The sequence below is a fragment of the Oncorhynchus kisutch genome, unplaced genomic scaffold (genome assembly GCF_002021735.2).
Source record: "Oncorhynchus kisutch isolate 150728-3 unplaced genomic scaffold, Okis_V2 Okis09a-Okis19a_hom, whole genome shotgun sequence".
NCBI lineage: Eukaryota > Metazoa > Chordata > Actinopteri > Salmoniformes > Salmonidae > Oncorhynchus > Oncorhynchus kisutch.
The window spans coordinates 15,400,059-15,411,806 of NW_022261985.1; the positions used below are offsets into that span (position 1 = coordinate 15,400,059).

Genomic DNA, 11,748 nt, shown 5'->3' on the forward strand with positions numbered 1-11,748 from the left:
GACTAATCTGGTAGAACATGGTACTATAGGAGACTAATCTGGTAGAACATGGTACTATAGGATGACTAATCTGGTAGAACATGGCACAATAGGAGGACTATTCTGGTAGAACATGGTACTATAGGAGGACTAATCTGGTAGAGCATGCTGCTATTGGAGGACTAATCTGGTTCTGTAGGACTAATCTGATAAAACATGGTACTAAAAGAGGACTAATCTGGTAGAACATGGTACTATAGGAGGACTAATCTGGTAGAACATGGTACTATAGGAGACTAATCTGGTAGAACATGGTTCTATAGGAGGACTAATCTGGTAGAACATGGTACTATAGGAGGACTAATCTGGTAGAACATGGTACTATAGGAGACTAATCTGGTAGAACATGGTTCTATAGGAGGACTAATCTGGTAGAACATGGTACTATAGGAGGACTAATCTGGTAGAACATGGTACTATAGGAGGACTAATCTGGTAGAACATGGGGTCTGGTACTCTAGGAGGACTAATATGGTAGAACATGGTACTATAGGAGGACTAATCTGGTAGAACATGGTACTACAGGAGGACTAATCTGGTAGAACATGGTACTATAGGAGGACTAATCTGGTAGAACATGGTACTATAGGAGGACTAATCTGGTAGAACATGGTACTATAGGAGGACTAATCTGGTAGAACATGGGGTCTGGTACTATAGGAGGACTAATCTGGTAGAACATGGTACTATATGAGGACTAATCTGGTAGAACATGGTACTAAAGGAGGACTAATCTGGTAGAACATGGTACTATAGGAGGACTAATCTGGTAGAACATGGTACTATATGAGGACTAATCTGGTAGAACATGGTACTAAAGGAGGACTAATCTGGTAGAACATGGTACTAAAGGAGGACTAATCTGGTAGAACATGGTACTATAGGAGGACTAATCTGGTAGAACATGGTACTATAGGAGGACTAATCTGGTAGAACATGGTTCTAAAGGAGGACTAATCTGGTAGAACATGGTACTATAGGAGGACTAACCTGGTAGAACATGGTACTATAGGAGGACTAATCTGGTAGAACATGGGGTCTGGTACTATAGGAGGACTAATCTGGTAGAACATGGTACGATAGGAGAACTAATCTGGTAGAACATGGTACTATAGGAGGACTAATCTGGTAGAACATGGTACTATAGGAGGACTAATCTGGTAGAACATGGTACTATAGGAGGACTAATCTGGTAGAACATGGGGTCTGGTACTATAGGAGGACTAATCTGGTAGAACATGGTACTCTAGGAGGACTAATCTGGTAGAACATGGTACTATAGGAGGACTAATCTGGTAGAACATGGGGTCTGGTACTCTAGGAGGACTAATCTGGTAGAACATGGTACTATAGGAGGACTAATCTGGTAGAACATGGTACTATAGGGGGACTAATCTGGTAGAACATGGTACTATAGGAGGACTAATCTGGTAGAACATGGGGTCTGGAACTATAGGAGGACTAATCAGGTAGAACATGGTTCTATAGGAGGACTAATCTGGTAGAACATGGGGTCTGGTACTATAGGAGGACTAATCTGGTAGAACATGGTACTATAGGAGGACTAATCTGGTAGAACATGGGGTCTGGTACTATAGGAGGACTAATCTGGTAGAACATGGGGTCTGGTACTATATGTGGACTAATCTGGTAGAACATGGTACTATAGGAGGACTAATCTGGTAGAACATGGTACTATAGGAGGACTAATCTGGTAGAACATGGTTCTAAAGGAGGACTAATCTGGTAGAACATGGTACTATAAGAGGACTAACCTGGTAGAACATGGTACTATAGGAGGACTAATCTGGTAGAACATGGGGTCTGGTACTATAGGAGGACTAATCTGGTAGAACAAAGTACGATAGGAGAACTAATCTGGTAGAGCATGGTACTATAGGAGGACTAATCTGGTAGAACATGGTACTATAGGAGGACTAATCTGGTAGAACATGGTACTATAGGAGGACTAATCTGGTAGAACATGGGGTCTGGTATGGAGGGCCAGGTACTGGGTCCTACTCAGGAGGGTGACACACAGCCAGGACACTAATACCTGATTCCCACCATAGGGCTGACCCAACTTGTACCTCGCTGGCTTTGATTTATGATCCGTTTAGCAGCTTTGGTGGATTTGTAACCAGACCAGCCTAGTACAGCCGCTAGATGTTTAACCAGACCACCCTACACCAGCCTAGTTCAGCTGGTAGATGTTTAACCAGACCAGCCTAGTTCAGCTGGTAGATGTTTACCCAGACCAGCCTAGTTCAGCTGGTAGATGTTTAACCAGACCACCCTACACCAGCCTAGTTCAGCTGGTAGATGTTTAAACAGACCAGCCTAGTTCAGCTGGTAGATGTTTACCCAGACCACCCTACACCAGCCTAGTTCAGCTGGTAGATGTTTACCCAGACCACCCTACACCAGCCTAGTTCAGCTGGTAGATGTTTAAACAGACCAGCCTAGTTCAGCTGGTAGATGTTTACCCAGACCACCCTACACCAGCCTAGTTCAGCTGGTAGATGTTTAAACAGACCAGCCTAGTTCAGCTGGTAGATGTTTAACCAGACCACCCTACACCAGCCTAGTTCAGCTGGTAGATGTTTAACCAGACCACCCTACACCAGCCTAGTTCAGCTAAGGCATGGCTTAGCTTGGTTTGGCCCGATAGTGTGAGCCAGGTTAACATGCACAGGAATGGCATGTAAATGTGTTGGCTGGGGAGGGGGGGGGCGTGGCTTTACGGTACATGTTTGCTGTCATTGGGGGGGAGGCGTGGCTTTACGGTACATGTTTGCTGTCATTGGGGGGGAGGCGTGGCTTTACGGTACATGTTTGCTATCATTGGGGGGGGAGGCGTGGCTTTACGGTACATGTTGCTATCATTGGGGGGGAGGCGTGGCTTTACGGTACATGTTTGCTGTCATTGGTTAATCATCGTAAGTGTGATTATCCTTTTTGCTTCATGCATGTCTGTAATATAGTGTAGTTTAACCGTAGAGCAGGACTCTACTGATGCTATGCTTAGGCTGGACTGCACTGAGACACCCATGGCAGTATTGGAAATGTGTTGAATCATTTCAGATTAACACCCTATAGTAAAACTGTAATGGAGAGGTGTTGAATCAATTAGATTAACACCCTATAGTAAAACTGTAATGGAGAGGTGATGAATCATTTAGATTAACACCCTATAGTAAAACTGTATTGGAGAGGTGATGAATCATTTAGATTAACACCCTATAGTAAAACTGTATTGGAGAGGTGATGAATCATTTAGATTAACACCCTATAGTAAAACTGTATTGGAGAGGTGATGAATCATTTAGATTAACACCCTATAGTAAAACTGTAATGGAGAGGTGATGAATCATTTAGATTAACACCCTATAGTAAAACTGTAATGGAGAGGTGATGAATCATTTAGATTAACACCCTATAGTAAAACTGTATTGGAGAGGTGATGAATCATTTAGATTAACACCCTATATCTACACCCTTTATCACTCAGCAAGCGGTCAACTAAATTAACAAATATAGAACAATGTAGTGAGAAACTAAATAAACTAATATAGAACAATCTAGTGCTTTAGGCAGCTGGTACTGGAACTATCCCAACATGGAAACCTGTTTTAAAAGGATGCTTTCAATTAATAAGGGCACAATCTATATTTTTATCATATAGGTCTGAAAATCAGCCAATTAAAAACATACAGTCTTCAAGTGCCTCTTTTGACTGTGTCTCTCATTCAAGCCAAAGGCAAGTTGGCATGTGTCTCATCATACATATTATCAAGAGCAGGACTAAATAAATAGTCGTACTACAATGTACTGTCCATCCATCCATGGTGTCACACATCTTAGCAGGCAAGCCTCTACAGCCAGCTGAAGCATGAAATCTTACAACATAGCAGGTAAGCCTCTACAGCCAGCTGAAACATGAAACGTTACAACATAGCAGGTAAGCCTCTACAGCCAGCTGAAGCATGAAATGTTACAACATAGCAGGTAAGCCTCTACGGCCAGCTGAAACATGAAACGTTACAACATAGCAGGTAAGCCTCTACAGCCAGCTGAAGCATGAAATGTTACAACATAGCAGGTAAGCCTCTACAGCCAGCTGAAACATGAAACGTTACAACATAGCAGGTAAGCCTCTACAGCCAGCTGAAACATGAAACGTTACAACACAGCAGGTAAGCCTCTACAGCCAGCTGCAACATGAAATGTTACAACATAGCAGGTAAGCCTCTACAGCCAGCTGAAACATGAAACGTTACAACATAGCAGGTAAGCCTCTACAGCCAGCTGAAACATGAAACGTTACAACATAGCAGGTAAGCCTCTACAGCCAGCTGAAACATATAACGTTACAACATAGCAGGTAAGCCTCTACGGCCAGCTGAAACATGAAACGTTACAACACAGCATTAATTTCCTCTCCCTCCTTCCTTCCTACATCCCGGCCGGCTGGCACTCTGTCGTGCTCCAACTCCCTCACTCCCTCTCTCCCTCACTCCCTCTCTACTTCTTTCCATCTCTCCTATGCTCTTTCTCTCGTCCTCCAAAACAGAAGCGGAGGGCTGCCATTTTGTTTGCATGCAAAGTGACTAATGCCTTTGGCTTTCATACACGTTCATAATGCTCTTTTCTGCCTCCCAAATGGCACCCTGTGGGTCCTGGTCTAAAGTAGTGCATTAAAGAGGGACTACGGTGTCATTTGGGACGCAGACATCATGTTGAGATGAATGCTGAGTAGCTCTGTACAGACAGACAGACAGACAGACAGACAGACAGACAGACAGACAGACAGACAGACAGACAGATCGGCAGGCAGGCAGGAATGTAGGCAAACAAACAAACAAACAGCCAGACAGGGAGACAGACAGGGGTGAGTGTGGAAGGGGACGGTCGGGGACTTAATAGTGCAGTAGAGATCGTTCTTTAGACAGGTATGTCTGTGACGATGTCAAATACACTATCATTCCCATAATACAGCCAGAGACATGAGCTCTGTTGTTATTATCGTTTAGTGAACGACAACAACAGTTGGTGCAAGTTCGGATATGCCAGAAGGTCTTGATTCAGTAATGCCCCAGAAACACATCTCTTAGAGTTGGAAGGTGATCACTGGGCACAATGGAAGGCTGTTTCTATATAGCAGGGGTTTGTTTGTTGTCACACAACAGACTTAACAGGCAGACTAACAGAGGATGGATGGATGGATAGAATCTACAACCACGTGACCACTCTAGAACCATTTGAACACCCTAGAACCATGTGAAAACTCTAGAACCATGTGAACACTCTAGAACCATGTGAACACTCTAGAACCTTGTGAACATTCTAGAACCATGTGACCACTCTAGAACCATGTGAACACTCGAGAACCATGTGACCACTCTAGAACCTTTTGAACATTCTTGAACCATGTGACCGCTCTAGAACCATGTGAATACTCTAGAACCATGTGAACACTCTAGAACCATGTGACCTCTCTACAACCATGTGAACACTCTAGAACCATGTGAACACTCTAGAACCATGTGACCGCTCTAGAACCATGTGAACACTCTAGAACCATGTGACCGCTCTACAACCATGTGAACACTCTAGAACCATGTGAACACTCTACAACCATGTGAACACTCTAGAACCATGTAACCGCTCTTCAACCATGTGAACACTCTAGAACCATGTGACCGCTCTACAACCACGTGAACACTCTAGAACCATGTGAACACTCTAGAACGTGGCCTCTGTTGAACTTCCCACATCAGGGGTCAGTGGATGCCATTCCATATTTGTTTCTGTCAAGTTCACTCTCTCACTCATCTTCTTTCTCTCTCTCCCCCCCCCTCTCTCTCTGTCTCTCTCTCTCTCTCCTTCTCTGTCTCTCTCTCTCTCTCTCTCCTTCTCTGTCTCTCTCTCTCTCTCCTTCTCTGTCTCTCTCTCTCTCTCCTTCTCTGTCTGTCTCTCTTTCTCCTCCTGGACAGCTGTGTGTGTGTGTGGTTCCTCTCTGTCCTCAGGCCCTATATTACAGTCTGTACTGGGAACCATTAACGTCATATTCTATGGTACTGTTTACCTGGTACCCTCTTCTGACTGTGCAGGTTGGTTGGTATAATAACGCATCTCATGACCGGTATAGAGGATCTGATCTAATTGACTATAGTCCAGGGAGGCACTTCCGTTTGAGTATGTAGGACATAAACAAGAGGGTTAAAGTTCAAGGCACTAGAAAACTCTTTTGACTATTTAGTTTTTTCTATGCACATTTAGTTCCGTATAGGCCATAATATGTATATAATACAACTTAAAAATACATAAATGCTGTAAAAATGAATAGCAATATGGAAGTCACCATTTTCTTATTGAGGGTAATAGTACCGTAGGTTCCATGCAGAGAAGCAGAAGCTAACCATGAAATATTATATTTTTTAGTGAGGAGGGAGGGGGGGTTTGGTATCCCGGTAGGTGTCCTCCTCTGTGGGGAGGGGGGGGGTTTGGTATCCCGGTATGTCTCTTCCTCTGTGGGGAGGGGGGGGGGGGGGGGGGTTGGTATCCCGGTAGGTGTCCTCCTCTGTGGGGAGGGGGGTTTGGTATCCCGGTATGTCTCTTCCTCTGTGGGGAGGGAGGGGGGGTTTGGTATCCCAGTAGGTCTCCTCCTCTGTGGGGAGGGGGGGGGGGGGGGGGGGGGGGGGGGGTTGGTATCCCGGTAGGTCTCCTCCTCTGTGGGGAGGGGGGGTTGGTATCCCGGTAGGTCTCCTCCTCTGTGGGGAGGGAGGGGGGGTTGGTATCCCAGTATGTCTCCTCCTCTGTTTAAGATATGGTTGAGGTGTGTCCTGTCCAGTCCAGTCCAAACAGTAGTTCCGTCACACCGTGCTGTATTCCCAAGGTCCCTCGACCCCGCAAGCTATTTAAATACTGACGTCATGCATGGAATCAACCAGGATACATGGTACCGTAGTCAGGTAGGCCGTAATGCAGTAGTTTGACATGCCATGATCTTCCCAAATAAATATAGATGTTTCTGTTCCCTTAAGATTTAACATTCAGCACTTTTAAATGCTCCTAAATAAGTAATAACTTAAATAATAAATAAGCAGTGCACTTTTGGTGAAACCTAAATGAGAGAGAGAGAGAACCAAAGCATAAAAAGAGAGAATTGGTCCGTCTTGGATCCGGTTTTAGGAGGAGAATATAATACAGGCTGTTGTTGTTGTTTTAAATAATACAAATAATGCCACATTACCTGAGGTAATGTGTCGCGCATGCCAGTAATAGAAAACAGTGTCTCAACATGCTAATTTCGAGCTTTTTTTAAAATATATATATATATTTTTTAATGAAGATTATTATCTCGCATGGCATCATCATCATCATCATGTTATCGTCACACCCCTGTGGGATTAGAGCGGGTGTTTTTAGTTTCAGTATCTGCTGGGATAGAAAGTAGCAGCAGTTTACAGATGTCATCTGGTCTACAAACAGCCTTCTCATCACGTCTCCTTGGCAACAGGAGAGTTTTAGTTCTCTGTTTTGTTTGTTGTTTTGCTTCTATTGTGATAAAGTGCTTAGCTGATCACTCAGCAGGTCTCCGGTAACTATAGCAATCGTCGGAACAACAACTGCACCTTTAGCGGACAACGTTGGTCGATCTCTCTCTGACTGCAGATGGTTGTTGGGTTCGGGATGAGACTCCATATTCCTTTTCTCTTTCTTCAGCAGATGCTGGTGCATTACGCAACTCACCCTCACCCAAGTTCCACTGTAATCCATTATCCATTATCCATTATCAATTATCCATGATCCATAATCCATTATCAATTATCTATAATCCATTATCCATGATACATAATCGATGATCCATGATCCATGATCCATTATCCATGATCAATTATCTATAATCCATTATCCATGATACATTATCGATGATCCATGATCCATGATCCATAATCCATTATCCATGCAAAACCGTTTCTTCTTCACTGATAATGTTGTGTTTTCTCCGTTTCAAGTTTCACCGGCAGGATGTTTTCCGGTATCTCTCCGATAACATAACATAAAGATAATATGTTATTATAACACGTTTATCCCATTTTGAGAGTCAAACAAACCTTATTTGTTTTTATCCTCTTTTGGTGAAACAGTTTTCTCTCTATTCATTCAAATGTAATTAACGCAAATGCAAAAAAAACGCATTATTAACGAAGTTAAATCAAGCATTTCCCGAAACATTTCTACAATATTTACAACGAACGGGGTGTCCTCATATCCCCATGATGTCTATCGCTGCCATATAGAATGAATTGATGTACTTCTAAACATCAGTCAGCAGCTTGCCCTTATTCACGCAGTTCTGGTTGAGGACAGGCGTACAGTTAGCAGTTCTGAGATTCGCGTCCCTAAAGTTATCAATACTATTGTTGATCCCTTCGTCTATTTCCATGTATTCTGACTTGCTGGCGATAGAGTTGGAGCTGCGGCGCGATGAGTTGCTGTCTGAGTTAAGGTCCTGGTTGCTGACGTTAAGAAGCTGCGCCTGCTCCTCTCCCTCCGTCTCCCGGTGATAGAAATAGTTAAAGTTGGACACGATGACAGGCACCGGCAGCGCGATGGTCAGCACTCCGGCGATGGCGCAGAGCGAGCCCACTATCTTTCCGCCGATGGTGACCGGGTACATGTCCCCGTATCCCACTGTTGTCATGGAGACCACGGCCCACCAGAAGGCGTCGGGGATGCTTGTGAAAAAAGATTCCTTCTCCTCCGCCTCGGCGAAATAGACAGCGCTGGAGAAGAGGATGACTCCGATGAAGAGGAAGAAAATGAGCAGCCCCAACTCTCTCATACTGGCTTTGAGGGTTTGTCCCAATATCTGAAGCCCCTTGGAGTGTCTGGACAGCTTGAAGATCCTGAACACCCTGACCAGCCGGATGACCCTGAGGATGGCCAGAGACGCGGCCTGCTCACTTGGTTTCTCCTTCCCCTCCTGGTCCTCTGCCAGCTCGGTGCCCAGCGTGATGAAGTAGGGTATGATAGCTACTATGTCTATAGTATTCATCATGTTTTTAAAGAAAGCTGCCTTGCTAGGGCAGGCGAAGAACCGCACAATCAACTCAAAGGAGAACCAGATTATACACAGGGTCTCCACTATGAAGAAAGGATCGGTGAGAATATTTGGTTTATAATAGAATGTCACGTTGCCTACAGTTTCCATCCTACCCCTGGGGTCCTCTTTGAGTTCTGGCAGCGTTTCCAAACAGAATATGACTATTGAAATTAAGATAACCATCACCGATACTATAGCAATCCCTCTGGCGGGTCCCGAACTCTCCGGGTATTCGAACAGCAACCAGACCTGTCGCTGAAACTCTTTCTCTGGTAAGGGTTTTTCCTCTTCTCTAATAAAGCCTTCGTCTTCTCTAAACTTCTCCATGGCCTCTGCCCCGAGCTCGTAGAACTTGATCTCCTCGGAGAACATATCCAGAGGAACGTTAACGGGCCTCCTCAACCGTCCACCGGACTGGTAGTAATATAGAATAGCGTCAAAACTCGGCCGGTTCCGGTCAAAAAAGTACTCGTTTCTAAGCGGGTCGAAGTAGCGCATTCTCTTTTTGGGGTTACCGAGTAACGTCTCGGGGAACTGACTGAGTGTCTTTAACTGGGTCTCGAAGCGCAGCCCTGAGATATTAATGACAACCCTCTCGCAGCACTCGTGGTCCTCGTGGTCTGGTGGGTAGGTATCCTGCAGGTGCCCCGGCAGGGTGGACGTCTCATCCATGTTATCTCCGGCCACCACAGTCATCCTGGCGGTGTTGCCCGGGGCTCGGCGCAGCGCTATGCGGCAGGAGATGCTCGGCTCAGCCCGGTGGGGGCAGGCATCCAGTAGCTGTCACTGCGCGCCTCAGATTTCTCCCCTCTCTCTCTTCTGTCTGATAGAAACCCCCCTTGCATTCACCCGGGCCAGGCAGGTAGAGGGCTCGCCAAGCGCCGCTCCTCTTAAGGCTCCCTTGCTCCTCTCTCCGAGTAGTCCTCCATTGCTGCTCCTCCTTCTTCTTCTTCTCCTTCGTCTTCCACCTAGTCGGAGGGAGGAAGGGAAGAGTGAGAAATAAAAGGAATCGAACGCGAGAGAGAGAGATCTGTTTTTCCAGCTCAGCAGTGTTATCTCAGTCTTTGTGACATGCTGTAGTCTAGATGGGGGGAGAGGACGCCCACCTAACAGCGTGGGAGGGGGAGGGGGGTACCAGGAACAGGTTGACCAGCATAGAGGACATCCAGGAGACAACAACACTGTGATATGGAGACAACCGTGCTTCTACACCTGCATTGCTTGCTGTTTGGGGTTTTAGGCTGGGTTTCTGTACAGCACTTTGAGATATCAGCTGATGTACGAAGGGCTATATAAATAAATTTGATTTGATTTGAACTGGATTGTATATCTCATACATCATTATTCCAGTTTCACTACTACTGCCCACACTCTGCATCTCCATCCACTGTACTAACCCTCTACACACTGAACACCTATTACCTTATAATAACTACAACACCAATGACAATAACGACCGTCAATAAAGATACGTTAATATTTACCGAACTGTCGGCTCTGTTATTAATTACCTGGATTTCCGTTTGGTGGTGGTGCACCCGCCAGCCACGGCTACAACTTTACAGTCCCGGCGTTTTGTTTTAAAGGTGGCGGATATCACTTTACTGCACTGTACAGTACGAGCTTCGGTGAAATATTCATAGACTGTACTGTCTCCGTTTATATCATCCACGCTATTCCCGTGTTATTGGCTTCTAACGTCGACTGGAGCGACCGTTAATATCACCCACGTTATTCAGGTGTTATTGGCTTCTAAACGTCGACTGGTGCGACCGTTAATATCACCCACGTTATTCCGGTGTTATTTGCTTCCAATGTCGACTAGGGCGACCTTCTTGAGGTACCGAACGGCTCTGAACCGCCTTGGAAGAAGAGTAAATCTCTTGACAGGCAATTTAAAACCATGCTGAAGAAACGGTACGAACGAGGAATAGAGAGAATATAATATAATACGAAAGAAATAAAAAATTTAAAAGCCGTTAACTTGAGCTCCTCTCCAACGGACGGCAACACCGACTAGTAGTCCCACTTGGTCTTTTGACCGTCACGCGTGGCTGCGCTCTCCAGCGGCGTGGTCGTGAAATTAAGATGGTGTGAGTGAGAAGGTTTGAGCTGAACACGTTAGTGGGGCAGTGAGAGAGAGAGAGCAGAAGCACACAACCATTTCCCTTCCCGGCTCCGCTCTGCTCTGCACTGCAGTTTGCCGCATCAGCAGAAACGCAACGTTAGAAAGCTCTCCTCTCCTGGTTTGGTGCAGTAGAACAGCTAGAACTCAACATGACGCGGCCGTCCCAAGACGCACCGCTGTAAACGCACCCATTCTCCCCGCCTAGATAAACATGTAGCACCTGTCAAACACCGGGGGTTTAAGGTATCACTGAGCCACAGCCAATATAATACTTAAATCATGTGAACGCATGTTGCAGGATTTTATACAGAGAAGAGCGAGAGCGAGAGAGAGGTGGGGAGGGAGGGGGAAGACGGGAGAGAGAGAGAGAGGTGGGGAGGGAGGGGGAAGACGGAGAGAGAGAGAGAGGTGGGGAGGGAGGGGGAAGACAGAGAGAGAGAGAGAGAGAGGTGGGGAGGGAGGGGGAAGA

The 11,748-nt window shown here is 45.6% G+C and overlaps 1 protein-coding gene across 1 annotated transcript; it reads right to left on the reverse strand.

The window, feature by feature from the left end:
- Positions 1–6,751: 6,751 nt before the first annotated feature.
- LOC116360641 (potassium voltage-gated channel subfamily A member 1-like) lies at positions 6,752–11,527 on the reverse strand. The gene is made up of 2 exons (XM_031815665.1): positions 10,663–11,527; positions 6,752–10,119 (listed from the first exon to the last, which is right to left on the reverse strand). Exon 2 carries the CDS (start codon positions 9,845–9,847, stop codon positions 8,363–8,365), a length of 1,485 nt encoding a protein of 494 aa, XP_031671525.1. The 5' UTR covers positions 9,848–10,119; positions 10,663–11,527; the 3' UTR covers positions 6,752–8,362.
- Between the last annotated feature and the right edge of the window lie 221 nt (positions 11,528–11,748).

Bases quoted from the DNA above. Each gene is read 5' to 3' on its own strand.
- LOC116360641 (XM_031815665.1), bottom strand. From the start codon at position 9,847: ATGACTGTGGTGGCCGGAGATAACATGGATGAGACGTCCACCCTGCCG.